The sequence below is a fragment of the Pelodiscus sinensis genome, chromosome 1 (assembly GCF_052426305.1).
Source record: "Pelodiscus sinensis isolate ZL-2025 chromosome 1, ASM5242630v1, whole genome shotgun sequence".
Lineage (NCBI taxonomy): Eukaryota > Metazoa > Chordata > Testudines > Trionychidae > Pelodiscus > Pelodiscus sinensis.
Window position 1 is genome coordinate 320,604,567 of NC_143052.1, and position 19,301 is coordinate 320,623,867.

Genomic DNA, 19,301 nt, shown 5'->3' on the forward strand with positions numbered 1-19,301 from the left:
TGCATTGCCTTCAGCCACAATACTGCCACAACGTCAGGCGTGCGCCTCACTCCATCCTGTCCAGCCAGCCATTGCGGGGCTTCTGACAGCAGGATGAAATCAGCAGTAGGTGCCTCCTCCCCCTTAGCTTGTGTCAAGCTGCCAGGAACCAGATCTGCTGACAGGAGGCAGGGACAGAGCAATAAGCTTGAGTATCTGGCACTTTCAATAAACCGGCAACCCCCATTTCCCGTGAGTGCCGGAGAACAAAGCTTTCACTGTTTCAGCAAAGTTAGGGCTATGAAAAGCGTTCAAAATGACAGAGTCTGTATTTGTTTGGAGGTGATTCAAAGCCAAGATGGAGGCTGAAGGAATAAAGGTGAATTTAGATGCAGTGGCTAGATTGGATGGGATACAGGTGATAAACAAAGACACCTGAAATGAGAAGTTGTGAGTGTTAAAATTTACTTCCTTTCTGCCCTGTTACTAACACCCCTGATCACCAAGAAATGGCTCTAATGTGTTAGCAGCAGAGGTAGAGGAAGGGATGGATTTTAGAGGAAGAAGCAACAGGTTTAATTGAAAATGTTTTTGTGGGGAAAGGTTAACAGAGAGGAGTTGAAATTACAGACCTAGAGATATCAGAAGATTGTGGGTTTGTTAATAGCGAAAAACAGGGGGAAAAAAGAGGGTATAAAAAGGAAAAAAATATTAGTTTATCTTGGGGAATGTTTAGTTTAAGAAAGAAAATGGAATATGGAAATGTAGAAGACATAATAATGACTAAGGATTTTAATCTAAAGGGAAAATAGTTTGATCAAGATGACAAAAAAATCATAAAATGTATTCCTGACAAATTGAACATCTACGTTTTCTTATTCAAGATATCAAGAAGGAAGATGTTCTGGGAAGATAGAAGAAATGAATCATCACAGCTCAAACCCTGGCTTATTAATAAATAATTTTCTACACATGAGGCTGTAAAGGACTTGATAAATGTTATGGGTGTTTTGCCATTGACTTCAATGGGGCCAAGATTTCACACTAGGTATATACAGTGTATTTCCCTGTAAACTTGTTACTAATGGTCTATAGTTGATAAAATGTGTTTAAATCAGGCTGAGCTAAATAAATATGCTGTTAGACATATGCTGCTGATTAAATACAGATGGGATAAAGGAAACAATTAATTTGCCATTGCAAGATCTGCATTAGATTGCAAGCTTTGCCAGCGGCAGCTGTCTAAAACACCTTTCACATTTATGGCTCTATCTATGGGTGCTAGATGCTTTGTATCCACCAGCAGCCAAGTTTTGCCCCTCTTCCCATTCCCGCCTGCCAGCAGCCCTGTTGATCAACTCCTCCCTCCCTTCCTTCCTAGAGCCTCCTGCGTGGCCCGTGGTGGGCACAATGCACTGGGAAGAAGGGGGAGGAAGAGGGATAAGGCACACTAAGGACAGAGGACAGAAAGAGGTGGGAGGTGGGGCAGAGATGGGAAGAGGCAAGGTAGATATGAGGGCTTAAGGGATGGGGTAGAGTGGGGATGGAGCCTAGAGCTAAGCGGGGGTTGAGCGCCCCCAGGGAAAATTAGAAGCTGGCGCCTGCAGCTCTAGCTAAATAATGTACAATACATGATGGGTCGCTTAGAAGAGAACCAAGATAATGATCTTAACTGACAGTCAGAAAGCTGAAATCAACCAGCCACTAGAAACAAAATCTACCATCTGTAGCAGCCACCCTGCAGTATGACACCTTGAGAAACAATTCAATACAATCATTGAGCAGAGCCTGTGCTGCAACCCATTCTAAGAAACATGGAGCTGGTAATGCTAAAAGATGGAGCATGAAATAAAAAGCCAAATCAACGGATATGATAAACTAAAATACCATGGTTTAATGAGACCATACAAAATCCATGACATCAGCACAACACAGAATAAACAACAACCGGGCAATAACAAATATGAATGGCTTTTAACATGAGGAGAGACAACTCAGTAAAGAAAACAGTAAAGGAGAGACAGATGTTTTGTGAAGAATAGACAAGGTGACTAATGATACAAACTGAACACCTTATGAAACTAACAGTGGGTACAGAAAGCCCAGAAAAGATACAAAATCTAAAGAGGCTCAAGCCCTTCAATGAACTGATAGAAATGAAAATGTTTAAATTACTCAACTGTGTAACATTAAATGCTTAGATCTACTTTCTTCATTTATGAGGGAATCTTCAAGATTGATAGCCTAAAAACGGGCCTACCTCACATGTAGACTTATGTTGAAGGTCTCATCTTCAGATTCCATCTTTTTTCCCCCTCCCACTCAAACTGCTGCTACAGAAACTAAATATATCTTAAGGAGACATGCAACATCCCATTACAGAGTAATACACAATCAACCCCATGTGTGCATGAGTTTCAAAACTGTCTGGTACAGCCCATGCTAAGTTCATAGAATTCTAAAAGGTAACTTCAAGAGGAGACTCCAGTCAAAATAGGCCAGTTTTTTACATCTAAAAAGCCTGGTAGATATTCCTTTAATAACTACTCATTATGAAGATGTATTTCAGTATAATACTGAACATACAGACAGATACAATATTTTTCTCCTTTTAAATATAGGGTTTATATTTATACCTAAAATCTCCAAAGTATGTACTTCAACAGGGCACACAAAAGTTTATAGCACACTTATTCCAGCCCAATAACCAACTTCCCTTAGGTTCCTCCCCTCAATTTTTTTCACTATTTACAAATATATGGTGCTTAGAATTGCCTGCAGTCAGCAACTTGATTTTAGTGAGTACTTTGAGCCCAATCCAACTCCTACTGGAATCAATGAGAATCTTTTCATTGACTTATTTGGGAGTTTGATGAAGCCTCTAATATCCATCATGTCTTCATCAACGGTGTTCATTCCATGGGACTTGGCCTTCTCCCCTAATAGTTCTCTCTCTCATTCTGAGATACACAATGATTTCAAGGTTGACTGATCTTACATATGAATATTTCATATTAAATGTGATTCAATACTTACAGATCTCCTGACATCTTTTGTAGAAAGATCAATCAACTTCTTGTTCATGGACCACTCTTCATCAGATTCCAGTATAGCTTTCTGTAAAAGCATTGTATCTAAATGTGAGAACAGATGTCCACACAGCCAAGCGTAGAGTATCACTTTTTAACTTAATACTGTGAATTTTAAGAAATACCATGCAATGTGAAAACCAATAATTTCTCTGCTAAGAAACTAACTATTTTTGGCAACATTTCTGCAATTTTCAGAAGATATGTATTTATAGAAATAGTGTGTAATGTTCATATTAGGGCTGTCAACTGATAGTCATTAACGCATGTGATTAACATAAGTCCAGGATTAATGTGTTACATTTTTTACCACATTAATTGCAGGTATTAATGGTGCATTGCCCCTTTGAAGGGACTCCCCAGCTGATCCCGGGCTCCATTACCCCTTTGAAACACACAGAGGGGACGTTTCAAAGGGGAAGCCGCCTCACAGCTGATATTTTTTTAATCGTGATTAAAAGTTTTAATCACTTCACAGCCCTAGTTTATATACAGGCAGTCCCCGAGTTACGCGGATCCGACTTATGTCGGATCCGCACTTACAAACGGGACTTTCTCGCCCTGGAGCTCGCAGGCAGCGGGACCGCCCAGAGCGCAGCGGTCCTGCCACCTCGACCTCCGGGGTGAGAAAAGCTGCTCCGGGTGCCCCTGGTCTGCTGGGGACCGTCTCCAGCAGACCAGGGACACCTGGAGCAAAGCCGGGTAGGCGGAGGGGTCCTGCGCCTCTGAGGCTTTGCTCTGGCAAAGCCTAAGAGGCGCGGGACTCCGCCGCCGCTGCGGCTTTGCTCCCGGTGTCCCTGGTCTGCTGGAGACGGTCCCCAGCAGACCAGAGGCACCGGGAGCAAAGCCGCAGCGGCGGCGGGATCCCGCGCCGCCGCTGCGGCTTTGCTCCCGGTGCCTCTGGTCTGCTGGGGACCGTCTCCAGCAGACCAGGGACACCCGGAGCAAAGCCGCAGTGGCAGCCGAGTCCTGCGCCTCTGAGGCTTTGCCAGAGCAAAGCCTCAGAGGCGCGGCACCCCGCTGCCGCTGCGGCTTTGCTCCCCGTGTCCCTGGTCTGCTGGGGCGGGGGGGCGGAGCTAGTGCGCCCCCCCCCCAGCAGACCAGGCTTTTGTTGTGGACCCTGGGGTAGGGCAGCTGGGGTGCTGCTGGGTTGGTCCTGCAGGGACCTACCTGGCAGCCCAGCTGTTCTGTCCCAGGCTCGAGATTCAGCAGCTGTTGAAACTGAGCAGTGGCTGATTCCAGGAAGCTGGGGGCAGAGCAATTCTGCCTCCAGCTTCCTGTAGTCAGCCCCTGGTCAGTTTCAGCAGCAGCGGCTGAATCTGGAGCCAGTTCCGATTTACGTACAAATTCAACTTAAGAACAAACCTATAGTCCCTATCTTGTACGAAACCCGGGGACTGCCTGTACTCATTTTTTTCCTCTTTATTTCACTTTTTAGTTTTATAACCACAATTTAACTTTTGCCTAACAAAGGATCTTCAACAAGAACTTTCAATTTAAGAGAGAATAAAAAGACTGCATGTCACACATTCCTATCACCATGCTTACTAAATGCCACTTCTGAGTTCAATATATTTTACTGTTCTTTTCTGCAATAGCATCTAACTTAGAAGGTTACTGGCATTCCAAGATTTATAATGCTATGTTTCTGACCTCATAATATGGAAATAGATTCTACTACAGCTACATTTTAAATGTCAGTCACCATGTATTTTAATAGTGAAAACACCTGAAAGAAAATAAGTTATGTTCTAATAGCACTGTATCAGATTTTGTACATCACCTTCTTCTTGGTGTTTAAAGGGAAAATAAAAGATTAATAGCATCTACTTTGCTATTTAATGAAATCAAAGATCTGGAAAATTTCACGTATTGAAAACAAGTTACTGTGATTGCATTAGTCAGACTGACTGTTACATGTTGTTGGAAACAAACCAAATACAATTTCATTCCAGGGGAATTTAAAAAACCATCAAGAGGCAAATGGCTATCCGTGAGAGCTCTATATGCTTTCTCTTACTGGGGAAAGTAGACTCTGGCGAGCCCACAGGGACGACTTTCTCTGGTAGGGGGGAAGAAGAGAGCAGGGACAGGCAGTGGAGTTGCTACTATGCATATTCACTGCCTGTTTCTCCCCACCGAAATGGAACACGGGCAGTCCAGAGGATAAGGCAGCCTCTGAGCTGCAGAAGCAGCCATGAAGCAATTTTGCTGGCACTCTACAGTATGAGGAGGGAAGGCAGTGTGCCTTCCCCACCTGCCCAGATGACCTCTCCAGTGCTGAGTCCACTTTCTTAGTCATGGTGCTGAGCATAAGGTGTGTGGGTAGTTGACTACACAGATACAGCTAAGCATTATAAATGCCCACATATTAAAAACATTTGAAAATCATTTCCTCTTTTAGGGTATGTCTACACTACCACCCTAGTTCAAACTAAGGTGGTAATGTAGTCAACCGGAGTTGCAAATGAAGCCCGGGATTTGAATTTCCCGGGCTTCAGTTGCATAAGCGGGGCGCCGCCATTTTTAAATGTCCGCTAGTTCGGACTCCGTGCCCCGCGGCTACACGCGGCACGAACTAGGTAGTTCGGACTAGGCTTCCTATTCCGAACTACCTGTACTCCTCGTTCCATGAGGGGAACGAGGAGTACAGGTAGTTCGGAATAGGAAGCCTAGTCCGAACTACCTAGTTCGTGCCGCGTGTAGCCGTGGGGCACGGAGTCCGAACTAGCAGACATTTAAAAATGGCGGCGCCCGGCAACACGCAAATGAAGCCCAGGAAATTCAAATCCTGGGCTTCATTTGCAACTCCGGTTGACTACATTACCACGCTAGTTCGATCTAGGGTGGTAGTGTAGACATACCCTCATTTACTTGCTCAGACCCAAGCTCTGGGTCTGGCATTTCTCCTGCAGGAATTAATGATTCCACAAACTCTTATAGCCTTGCAAGGAATTCAGCTTCTTGTGGAATCTAACAGAGTGCCCGATACTGCACAGTGAAGAACAGCTATTCCACTGGATCACCTGTGTCAAGAGAGCTCTAGTCAACAATAGCTATCATTCCTGAAATGGGGTTAATAGGACTCGTCTATTGTAATACCAAAGGAGATACCTTGACTGGCAAAAAAAAAAAAAAATGTATTTTTCTCCAGCTGTACTCAAGAAATCAGAGATAAAAGGAATATAAGAAAGTCATTCAATTGACTGAAGATTAACCATTTTCTAACTACCTTAAAGTAGATGGGAGCCATATCTCCCAGTTCTTTTGGCAGAGGAATACATTCATATACCATATGGTATCGTTTCTTTATGCTCATATTTGTCTCTAGGAAGACACAATCCAATTCTTTAGCTTCAAACATCTTTACCAAGGCCTTTCTGAACATCTGTAAGAGAAAAAAAAAATGGAAATGTTTAAAGTCCACCAAACTCAGGGTCTAAAAGCTTGAGTCTCTCACTAATTGCTGCTTAGTATGGAGAAACTAACTCCAGGAATGAAGAGCCAGAATGACTCAAAGGACTGAGACTACCACAGCTGGGTGTGAGCGGGTATACAGAGCAGTGGATTGGGACTCCTGAGATCTCAGTTCTCTTCCTAGCTTGGCTATTTGTCAGCAGGGTAACCATGGACAAGTCATTTAATCTCTTTATGCCTCAGCTTCCCCATCTGAAAAATGTGGTTAATGATATTTGTCTCCTCTGAAAACAGCTTTGAGATCTACTCATGAAAAATCATTCTGTAAGAGCTGGGGACCACTATTCCACACTTTCAGCTAGCACTGTCAGGGATAGAAACCCATTTGCCTTGCAAACTAGTACTAAATTGGGGGGGGAGGGAGAATGATCTTTCATTGTGTGCTATGGACTTGCCACTGGCATGTCCCCTACACTGGAGCTTGAAGGGGGCCTGTGTAGGGCTGTTTAAGATGGCCTAATGCCTGTGCCAGGGTAGTTATTCCCCAGCATGCATCAGGGTTTTTATAGCTCCTGTATACTATCACAAATGCATACAGCAGCCAGGGCATGTGTGACACACTCATTTCTTTTGTAAGACACCACAATGGTGAAACTTTCTCTCTTCAGTTCAGTGACAAAACATTTTAGATCTAGTCATATACAACGCTCCAACTGATCCAGATACTTTTTATGTTTGCTCTGGAATAGATAAGTATTTTTGTTCATTGGTCTTAGAGTTGCTTGCAGTAGAGAGCTCTTTTTTATTTGTTTTGTTTGGAGGGTATTGTCAAATAATCTTACCTTATCTCTTTCTCCATATTACATTTATACAATACCAAGACGTGGGACAAAAGAGTTCTTTAGGCTTTGTATACACTGGTTTAACTGACTGACAAAACTTCGGTGGTTCAGTGGTAAAAAACCAACACCACTCCCCAAACTAACGACCACTCCAAAAAGACAAAAATTTTGCTGAAGAAACGCACTGGTGTGAACAGCAATTTGTTGACAGGAGAGCTTTCCTGCTAATAAACCTACTGCTGCTCATTGGGGTTTGAGGTTTATTGTCAGCTGGAGAGCTTCTGCTAACTGCATGCCTTTTAGGGTCACAGCTAAGCCATGTCACTAAAAGCTGCATAGTGCAGGGATATAATAGTATAGTCGATTAACCGATTAACTCAGTGGTTCCCAACATTTTTTATGCTGGATATCGGCAAACCCATTCATAAATGCTTGGCAGACTGGTAACATTCTATTTGCATATTCAAATAATGAATATGAAAATAAGCAAATAAAATGTTGCTGCCCGCCTAGTTTCAACTTAGCTCCTTGCTCCCCAGTGCCTAACACCATTGAACTCTCACTCCTACTCTCCATGCCCTTTAACTTCTTAACCCTACAGGCCATGCCAACACCCTCTTGCCCTGTGACACCACCATGCCCTCATCCATCACCCCTTTGTCCCCACCTGATCTGCTCCTCCCCAGAGGGAGGCTACCCCCTCTAGGGGATGTGGCCATTACTGTTGTGTGGGCAGGAAGAGTGGCCCTCCTCCTTCACACCCCTCCCTCCCAAAGCGCATCTTGTACCCCCCCAGGGAGGTGGGGGGAGAGCAGAGTCCCAGCTGACTGCCATTACAGGAGAGGGAGATGAGAAGAGGGAGAGAGGCGCCTCCTGCTCTGCCTCCCTCCTGCTGCCGCCTCAGCCCTAGCACCGCCGGTGGCAAAAGTGGCTGTGCAGGGGCATGGAGCCCTGGGGAGGCACCGTCTCCTCCCCCTCCTGCTGTCACCAGTAAAAGTGGCCGCATGGGAAGATGGAGCAGCTGTTGGCGGTGCGCGTGCCTCCCTCCTCCTTCGCACCCCCCCTCTCTTCAAGAGCATCTCCCCAAGTGCAGAGGAGAGAGGAAGGAAGAAAGCGCCTCCTGAGCCACCATGGCTGACAAAGCTGAGCCGCTGGCTTGAGCTCTGACAGCCGTTGCAGGTCGGCAGTCAGCGGTTAATGCTGTTGACTATACACATTTAAATGCAGAGCTGTAGCGGGGGACCTACACCCGTGGTGGCTCTGCATTTAAAATGTAGTAAGCGCTGGGTGGGCGGGCAGCCTGGCTCAGTCCTGGCTTGCACCAGGTCCAGGACCAAACCCCATGCAGCTCTGCATTTAAACCTACTATGTTTTAAATGAAGAGCTGCAGCAGGGACAGCTCTCGGATCCAGTGCAAGCCAGGACTGAACACTTTAGCTGCCTTCCCTTACAGACTAATCATGTAGTTCAGTGGTCCCCAACCTTTTGGGGCTGCTGGGCGCCTGGGGGCGGGGCCACTCACACACCGGGCACCTGGGGGTGGGGCCACTCATATGCTGCATGCTCGGAGCTGGTGCCACCCATGTGCCGCACTCCCGAGGCTGGTGCTGCAACTGTGCTGCACACCCAGGGGTGGGGCCACCCATACACCACGCGCCCAGGGCCAGAACAGCCCATGTCCCGTGCGCCCGGGGGCGGGGCCACCATCACCCATGCGCTGCGTGCCCAGAGCCAGCGCCTGTGCCACAATCCCAGGAGCCGGCAGCACCCATGCACCATGCGCCTGGTGGTGGGGCCACCCCTATGCCGCGCACCCAAGTCAGCGCCACCCATACACTGCAAGCCCAGGGCCGGCACAGCCCTCATGCCACACACCCGGGGGTGGGGCTGCCAAACCGCCGCGCACCCAGGGCCAGCACTGATTATTTGCTGCGCGCACCTGGGTCCGGCGCTGCCCACTCGGCGAGCGCACAGAAATGGCCTGGCGGATGCTATGGCGCCCACAGGCACCGCATTGGGAACCACTGATGCCGTTGATAATAATTATATCGACTACACAATTAGCAAATTACCCACTTCTTAACATCCCTAACATAGCGTGGACAAAACCTTAGAGTGTAAAATAACAGAATGGCCTAATTTCGCCTTTTCTTTTAAACCAAAAGTAGAAAATGAAAAGTAAAAATGAAATCAGAAGTAGCTTCAAATGTTGTGCATCAAAAATCAGATGTGTCGTCCTTTCAAAATGTACAACTAGCACACTAGAAATCACAAGTTTTTGCCCAAAGTTACATTTTAAAAGGAGTAGAATGAACTGTAAGTATGAGTAGCCTCTCATAATATTTTCAAACTCAACCTTTTCATCGACTGCCCATAGAATTTTGATGTCAAACTGAGTATCAGAGCAGGTGTTTGGATTCTTCCTCTGTTATTTTCCCCCCCTCTTGCTGACAACAAATGACAGTAAAATTATAATGAAGACTGTGAATAAAGGTCACGTGAAACTTCCCTCCTCCCTTTGCTTCCCAGCTCATCTCTAAGGCTTTTCTCTATCAAGGCACAGCTTCCTTGCAACTGCTTTGAGGAGGCTGGCTTGGTGTTGCAAAATAAGAATACTGGTGTGGGTGCCCAGCTGACACTGGCATTTACAATAAATGTCAGCATCTTCCCTTCCCTGGCCAATAGCTCTAAGACTTGTAACACATAACAGTGTTATTGTGAAACATGCAACTTTGAGTGAAAATTTAATTTAACAGATGATGCATTGGAAAAAGCCACCTTCAGTGCCTACAGATTGCTCCCTCTGCACTGTCATCCATGCCACATTCCTCCAATGAAATTTAGGAGAGCAAAAGCCAGATGTCATACTACTGTCTTACCACTACCATCCAACAATATTAAATATAATACATTCAAAAAGCTCAAAGGACCTTCAGATACCATCTTATATTTAGTCTCAGAAGGGTAGCTGAGTAGTCCCATGGCATCTTAGGGTATGTCTACACTACCCCCCTAGTTCGAACTAGGGTGGGTAATGTAGTCATACGGAGTTGCAAATGAAGCCCAGGATTTGAATTTCCCGGGCTTCATTTGCATAAAGCCGGCCGGCGCCATTTTTAAATGCCGGCTAGGTCGGACCCCATGCCGCGCAGCTACACGCGGCACGGACTAGCTAGTTCGGATTAGGCTTCCTTGCCTGAGACCCACACTGCGTGGGTTTGTGTGGGTGGGTGGGTGGGGGTGTCGGCAGAGAACGGTGCGGCGAGGGGCGAACCCGCCGCCATGTTGCAGGGAGGTGGTGGAAGCCCTGCGCAGCTGACTTGCAAGCGGCGGCGGTGGGGGGGGGGGGGGGGGAAGAGGCTGGCAGCTGTTTAAGGTGGGGGGGGTCGGCGGGGAACGCTGCCTGCCTCTTGTCCCCTCTCTGCCCCTGCCGCTTACAAGCCGGTGGCTGAGTTTCCCCGCTTGCAAGCTGGCTTCATGGAGCTTCCACCACCTCCCCACAACATGGCAGAGGGTTCCCTCCCTCTTCCGCCCGTCTTAAACAGCTGCCTGCCTCTCGCCCCCCTCTCCGCAGCTGCCTCTGGGCAGCTCCAGTTGTCCGGCTGGCTGGAGCACTTCCAGGTTCCAGTTGGTGCCAGACTATCAGGCGTGCTGGACCACTGGATGCTGGACAATTGGAGTTTTACTGTAAACAGAAAAATGTCATAAGAAAAACAATCCAGCGATGATAATTAGCCAAAAGATGTCACTTTCAGAGCAATATGATTATCATGAAACTATTTGTAAATATTTAAAATAATAATCAAAGTGTGGCTAGTTTATTTTATATTTATACCCCCACAAACAATAGCAGTGTAAAATATTTCCTTTGGATAAGAACAATTTGTTGAGTTGTGAAGTAAGGGTCTGGTCTTGCTCTTATTGCAATCAATGGGAATCTCTGCACTGAATTTAATGGGAGTTGGATCAAGCTCCAAAACCCCTCTGGATTTGATTAGTATATTATCCCAAACATTTTAACCCTATTGTTGTATATTCCACAATTTACAACAACAGGTGACCACACTGGTTGGGACAGTTTTTTGTTCTAACTTTCAAACTGGGCTTCCCCTCCTTTTTAATATATTTTAAAAGTTTAGCCTCCTCCCCCCACCCCCACATTTATGCCCAGTACTAAAACCCTTTAGTTCTCAATGAGATCAGAGGTGTCTAAACAGAAAGAAAGGCCTTTCTTATGGTATTTATGTCCATTTCATAAAAAAGAAGTAAAGTCAGTCTTCGCATCTCAATATTCCCACATGAAACTGGCTATTTAAATGAGATCTGGTTTAAGAATCCAAACCTTTAGGGTTCTTACCCAGACCAATCCTTTTCAGGTGTATCCATTGTTACATTATACAGGCAGTCCCCGACTTACGCGGATCCGACTTATGATCCGCAGTTACGAACGGGGCTGCCCCATAGTACACGGACTGCGGGACCTCGCGGTCCTGCCGCCCGTGTACTCTGGGGCTTTCTCTGCGTCTCCCTGGTCTGCAGACCAGGAAGACGCAGAGCAAAGCCGCGGAGGGGCTCGGGCAGCCCAGGGGCGCCTGGGCTGCCCGAGCCCCTCCGCCCGCCCCTCCCCCCCGCAGCTTTGCAAAGCCGCGGCGGGGGGGCGGGGGCTCGGGCAGCGAGGCAGCCCAGCCACGCCTGGACTGCTCCGCTGCCGGCTTCCCCGCGGCTTTGCAAAGCTGCGGGGGGGCTCGGGCAGCGAGGCAACCCAGCCGCGCCTGGACTGCTCTGCTGCCGGCTTCCCCGCGGCTTTGCAAAGCTGCGGGGGGGCTCGGGCAGCGAGGCAGCCCAGCCGCGCCTGGACTGCTCCGCTGCCGGCTTCCCCGAGGCTTTGCAAAGCCGCGGGGGGGCTCGGGCAGTGGGGCACTCCAGGCGCGCCAGCAGACCGTCTCCAGCAGACTAGGGAGACGGGGAGCAAAGCCGCAGAGGACCCAGGCGGCGGGACCGCGGTGCGTCTCGTTCCGCCGCCCGTGTCTTCCTGGTCTGCTGGGGTGGGGGGGGCGCAGCTAGTACGCCCCCCTCCCCCTCCCAGCAGACTAGGCTTTCCTCCGGACGCCTGTGGCAGAGCAGCTGGGGTGCTGCCGGTTGGTCCCGCAGCGCCGCTCTGGGCGCTACTGGTCCAACCCAGCAGCACCCCAGCTGCTCTGGTCCTGATTCAGCCGCTGCTGGTCAGTTTCAGCAGCGGCTGAATCAGGACGCCTGGGGCAGAGCAGATGGGGTGCTGCTGGGTTGGTCCAGTAGTGCCGAGGAGCGGTGCTACTGGAGCAACCCAGCAGCACCCCAGCTACTCTGCCCCAGGCGTCCTGATTTAGCCGCTGCTGAAACTGACCAGCGCTGACTACAGGAAGCCCGAGGCAGAGTTGCTCTGCCCCGGGCTTCCTGGAATCAGCTGCTGATCAGTTTCAGCAGCAGCTGACTTGGGGACGCTTGGGGTTCTTAAGTTGATTCTGTATGTAAGTCAGAACTGGCGGTCAGTTTCAGCAGCGGCTGAATCTGGACGCCAGTTCCGACTTACATACAGATTCAACTTAAGAACAAATCTACAGTCCCTATCTTGTACGTAACCCGGGGACTGCCTGTAGTTACACATGAAGTATTTTCTAGCTATTGCTTTCAAAACCAAGCAGTTCAATATGTAACAAACATAGAGGTACAATACATATTATTTCAGCACTGCACTTTTTTAATGTTAGGACGCTTAATTCTATGAGATGTAGAATTGAGGAGCAGATTTATTATTCTGCTTCTTATTTTATTTCCAAGGGAGTTTTGCCAGAGTAAGGACAGCCCGGTTTGGCCCAGAGATTTACATTTTTAAACTGTCTCTGCACTTTCTCTGAGCCCCAGATAGGAGAATACTGCTATGCACTGACAGAATGACTGGATCTGAGTGTGTGTTGTATATGGGGATTAAGATGTCTTTGCTCCCATTCAGGTCAGTGAAATCTGGAGGGCTAAAATTGATATGCAAAAAGTCACTTGCATATGGATGGTCACGAAAAACAAATAGCTGCAAATGCCATACAAGTCACTCCAATGGGTCACGAATAACAAGTTTGGAATGCTTTTGCAGTAATTGCTCATCCTAGTGTTGTACATCACTTGTATGGATACCAAATGCTCTCTCTTTTGCTATTTTGTCTTTCGCACTCACTGCACTGAAGATGCCTTTTTACCATACCAAATGCTTATGGCTTGAGAGATCGATGCTGAACAACTTATGGATGATTCCACTGATTCTCCCAATTTGGTAGCATCTGAAACTTGACACACGTGCTGTCAAGGCTGTTCTCCACACTGGCACGATGAATGGAGAAGTGGGGGCCCACAAAAGTACCCCAAAACCTTATCTTTCCAGGCTTTGGTATAAAACTTCCACCCAAAATCCTAAAAACCCAGATTTTGGGGATAAAAATCCGCTGCCACCATCAAGTGCTTTTGAATCCACAAACAAAGGTGGACACTTGAAACCAACCCCAGGGCACCCCAAGCTCTTTTAACCAAAGAGCTTGAAAAAGAAAAGAGAAAATACCAATTGTAGTCTGTGGTAACTGCCCCCTACTCAGAGGCATGCAGATATCCACAGACAGATTTTCCAGGACACAGAACTGAACCAATACCAAGTTAATACAAAAAGAAAGAACTTTTATGACCAAAACAATAATACCGTTGCAAGCATAATTAAGGTGACTGGAAGATAAAAGTCACAAATTAATACACTCATGGGGGATTCCCATAGGCTCAGGCCTTAGTTACAGAAGGGGGGGAAAAACATTTTTAACCTCACAGATCTTAGATCCACATTCCCAAAACAGAAAACAATAAAACCTAACAGATTTATCTAGACTTTGCCCTACTTACAGATGGTGAAGAATCTTTTCTTGGAGAGAGACATGTCTTCTGTCTCTCTCAGTATCTAGAGAGCAAATTGGCTCAGAGACAAAGGAAGAAAACTCAAAAATTCCTTTGTCTCAGTTAGAAATCCCTATCTGCATTTCTATTGGCTGAATGCTACCTGGCTAGGTACAGGGACATAGTTAACCCGTTAGTCCCCAGGCTGCTGCCCATCCCTCATGGTCATAACACATGCTTTTACTGTAATCATTCTCACGTTAAGCCAAAAATAAAACAGCAACAAAAGTTCTAATTATTCCATTATTACTCCATGGCTAATCTCTACAGCATGAAAAGATAACCATTGTTCATCTGCTGTAACACAAACACAACCTTGAGCCTATTGCTGCAAGGCCTGTACCCTGGGATTTGGAGTTCTGATTTGCTGAAAGTGGAAAAAATAACTGTTTTAACCTGACTCAATAACCTTCCCTACAGTCACCTGTCTGTTCTGAGCAGACCCAATTACAGGGATCCAAGTGCTTCCAAGCCAAATGGCTCTGGGTAGAATCTCATCACTGTTAGCCCTGAAACCTTGTTCACAGTACTGGGCTCAGACCTCTTATCCCTTGGAATATAGGATACCACCACCCAATTGCTCTAGACCCTGAAACCAGTGTCTGCGACCTCCTGAGCACCATCCAGCTAAGAGCACTCTGAGATTCTGGTTTAACTCCTTCTCTAGCAACATGGCAGGTAAGCAAAGAACACAAGCGTAGCAAAGGAATTTCTTAACTACGGTCACTTTATTTTTAAAAACACTCCTGAGTTACGCATCTTTGAAAAATAAATTAATAAAAAATCCTGAGATGCATCTTCCCCATAGCCAATCTCTCTCCCTCTCTTTGGGTATGTCTACACTACCCTCCTAATTCGAACTAGGAGGGTAATGTAGGCATACCGCACTTGCAAATGAAGCCTGGGATTTGAATTTCCCGGGCTTCATTTGCATGAAGCCGGCCGGCGCCATTTTTAAATGCCGGCAGTTCGAACCCCGTGCCGCGCGGCTACACGCGGCACGGAGTAGCTAGTTCGGATTAGGCTTCCTAATCCGAACTAGCTGTACTCCTCATTCCACGAGGAGTTCAGCTAGTTCGGATTTGGAAGCCTAATCCGAACTAGCTACTCCGTGCCGCGTGTAGCCGCGCGGCACGGGGTTCGAACTGCTGGCATTTAAAAATGGCGCCGGCCGGCTTCATGCAAATGAAGCCCGGGAAATTCAAATCCCGGGCTTCATTTGCAAGTGCGGTATGCCTACATTACCCTCCTAGTTCGAATTAGGAGGGTAGTGTAGACATACCCTTTGTAAGTCTAAGATCTGTTGGCATTTCATGCTGGGAGGAGATCCCATGCCCCTGGTGGGCAAAAGGCGTAACTGCATTGCCTCTCTGATAGAATGTATTTTAATGTATTTCATTTCACAGCATCTTAGTTCACAGTAAGAGTGCCCTTTACCTTAGTCACTTTGAGGAGTATTAAGCTAAGGTACAGAAAACACTTGTAACACACAGTTAAGTGTCCACATACAGTGCTAGCACAGAGTCATTAACGTGCTCTAAATTCATATTGTTAGCATGAACTAAGTTCCCCATGTAGAAAAATCCCTAAGAGTCTAAAATATATAATGTCCAGGGCTTGACAAACAGTGGCAAAATCTACTCGCCAGCCCTGTACTGTGCATGCACAAGACCCGCATTGCGCATGCACGCGCCGCTGGTGAACGGGGCGACCAGCTGAAATCTACTCGCCACGGGAGAGTAGAAACAGCGATTTGTTGAGCCCTGATAATGTCCACTTATTCTCTCTCATCAGCCTCATAAATGTCCACTTATTCTCTCTCGTCAGCCTCATAAATGTCCTCTTCTCATCCATCTTTAATCAAGATATGTTCACCAGCTGTTGCAGATATCATTCCTAAACCAATTACTTTTTCAGTATATACCCTATTTCCTATAGCAGCTTAATTCCATAACTACTAGCCTGAAGGGAATCACGCTCCTTCTCTAGCTGATAAACTAAATGTCTCTACATTTTTCTTCTTCCAATAAAGATTTCTTAAGCCATTTTTTGCGCTCATGAACTTTTTTCTGGACATGTGAAAATGTTTAACAAAGCTGCTCCATTGCCCAGCCCCTAGTCATTTGGGGTTTTAAAAACAAAACCTTTTTATACCCACTGCAAGTGTTATTTTCACACTGTGTCAATGCTTTCTCAGGCATTAATTTGTGGACTACTCCAGGAACTCTCAAACTTTTTCTTTCTGAGCCTCCCTCCCCAACTTACAATGACGAGGTTTTTGCACGTCTAGTAGAACAAAGGCAGGACTGGAGTTAGGGAGCAGCAAGCCGAGCAATTACCTGGGGCCCTAACAGGGTTCCCTCTAAGGAGCATGCTTGTGCAGGCATGCACCAAGAATTTAAGGCCCACTTACTTCCACAGCAGAGCCATGCAGTGGCTTCTCAGTTGCTCTGGGATGGGACCATGTGGCGGGCAGCTGCTCTGCCCAGGACCAGCAGGGCAGCCACCATGTGACACTGGCCCTAGCATCAGCCCTTCCCCAGGGCTGAAGCTGCAGGCCACATGGTGGGCAGTGGCTGCTCCAGTGGCCCCAGCCGGGGTCAAAGCCAGAGCAAGCGTCACAGGTGGCCCGTAGCTGCGACGGCGACACCAGCCACTCTGCCAACCCTGGCTCGGGCCAGAGCTGAAGCACGGGTCGCGGGTGGCCCATGGCTACTCTGGCGGTGAAAGTCATGGTGTAGGGCGGCAGCGCAGTGCCAGGTGCCCTGGAATGGGCAGGGATGTGAATTATAACACGCAGGTGATACGGTACGGGCAATTTTGACTTACAGTATTATGTTTTAAGCAAGCCCAGTCTGTTCATCAGGAGGAAAGACCGAGAAGTGGACACAGATAGTGCCTCCAGACACTTGTGTAAATAGAAACATAGAACACTACTGAGTAACTAAAAGTGGAAGCTAGACAAATTCAAAGTGGAATCTGACATTTTTAACAGTGAGAACAGTCAACCACTGGAAGAATTTGTCACAAGCTGCGGTGCATTCTCCATTACTAACAATTTTAAAATCAAGATTAGATTTTTTTCAAAGATATTCATTGTTTTTTAAAGTTTTTTCAGTTACAGACTAACACGGCTACCCCTCTGAGCCTTCTGACCTTGGCATCTATGAATGTAACTAGGTTTTATTGGGGGATTTATTGCTGTAAATGTTGTCCCATGTCATCTTTTCTGGCTCTGATTTGCTACTTGCAGACATTTTTTTTCCAAATGATTTTTTAAGGACCATCTATTGGACCAAGATGCCTGTGTGTTTTCTACAGCACTCAGTACATTAGGATCCCATCCGGTTTAGGATATTTGGGTGCTATTATATACACAATATGCAATAAACAACAATTGACTCTGCTGTGCCTACTTTCAGTGGCCTTTCGTTAGATGCTTTGCTACTATGTTGAAAAAGAGGTGGAAGATAAAGCTGTCACACTCATACAACTTTAAGTCACTTTTTTCCCCTCAGTCTTTTGTTCTTCATTTCTTGGGCCTGAAAATTCCATCTGACATTCAGGTCTGACATGTCTGTTTTAGAGGACACTCATGACATTGAATGGAAATTGCCCTGAATAGAACAAAATCTTATAAAAAAGACAAAAACAAAAGGAAAAACGATGTAGCACTGTAAAGACTAACAAGATGGTTTAATAGGTGATGAACTTTCGTGGGCCAGACCCACTTCCCTAAGATCATATTCTGGAAGAGAATTGGCATGACCATATTTATCAAAGGAATTAATGAAAAAAGTGAACACAATATACTGACATGGTTAGGTCCAGTGATGGTGTCACCAGCGTAAATAAGTGGACAAAGTTGGCAACGGGGTTTGTTGCAAGGGAAAGTTCCAGGGTCGGTATCTGTGTGGTATGTCCTGTGGTTGTTGGTAAGAATCCTCCTGAGGTTAAGTGGTTGTCTATAAAAGCGACGAGGAGTCCTGTGGCACCTTATAGACTAACTGAAGTGTAGGAGTGCATGCATCTGACGAAGTGGGTCTTTGCCCACGAAAGCTTATGCTCCTACACTTCAGTTAGTCTATAAGGTGCCACAGGACTCCTCGTCTCTTTTGCAGATTCAGACTAACACGGCTACCCCTCTGATACTTGGTTGTCTATAGGAGACTGTGGGTCAGTCCCCCAGAGCCTTTCAGAGTGTAGTATCCTGTTCCAGTATAGGTTGTAGGTTATTGATAATGCATTGGAGGGGTTTAAGTTGGGGGCTATAGGTGATGACAAGTGGTGTTCTATAGTTGGTTTTCACTTGACCTGACCATGTCAGTTATATGATCAAGAACACATATTCCTGTTCATCCAGAAATATAATTTATGCCATCATGTATCAACAGTATCCTTCTGCTATGTATACTGGACAGACTTCTCAGATATTTTGCCAAAGAATTAATGCCCATAAATCAGACATCTTCACAAGGAAAAAAACAGTTGCTTTTCATTTCAACCTACCTGGACATAATCTTAATGACCTTACTACATGCATCTTGCTTCACAGAGACTTTAACACGAGATTACAGAGGGAAGCTTCAGAACTTTCATTCATGCTTAAATTTGACACTTTACGAATGGGCCTTAACAAAGATGCGAATTACCTTAACCATTACAAAGATAGCTTCCCCACTTATCACCCCTGATTAGCCATTCATTGACTCATAATAGCTTTTCCCTTCCTCCCCCTCTCTTGCCCCACCTTCTGTACTAAATCTGATTTGTCAGTTTAATAATGTGTTCACTTTTTTCATTAATTCCTTTGGTATATATAGTCATGCCAATTCTCTTTCAGAATATGATCTGAGGAAGTGGGTCTGGCCCACGAAAGCTCATCACCTAATAAACCATCTTGTTAGTCTTTAAAGTGCTACACAGTTTTTCCTTTTGTTTTTGCAAGATCAGACTAACACGGCTACCTCTCTATTATTATAAAAGACAAGTTACATGTTAAGGTTCC

The 19,301-nt window shown here is 46.3% G+C and overlaps 1 protein-coding gene across 2 annotated transcripts in view; it reads right to left on the reverse strand.

The window, feature by feature from the left end:
- CWF19L2 (CWF19 like cell cycle control factor 2) overlaps window positions 1–19,301 on the reverse strand; it is a 173,487-nt gene that overhangs the window by 14,785 nt on the left and 139,401 nt on the right. For both annotated transcript variants that reach the window (XM_089775683.1, XM_089775682.1), the window contains 2 exons: window positions 6,301–6,456; window positions 3,016–3,096 (listed from right to left, as the gene is read on the reverse strand). In XM_089775683.1, the coding sequence (XP_089631809.1) occupies window positions 3,016–3,096; window positions 6,301–6,456 (237 nt within the window). The remainder of the gene's footprint in view (window positions 1–3,015; window positions 3,097–6,300; window positions 6,457–19,301) is intronic.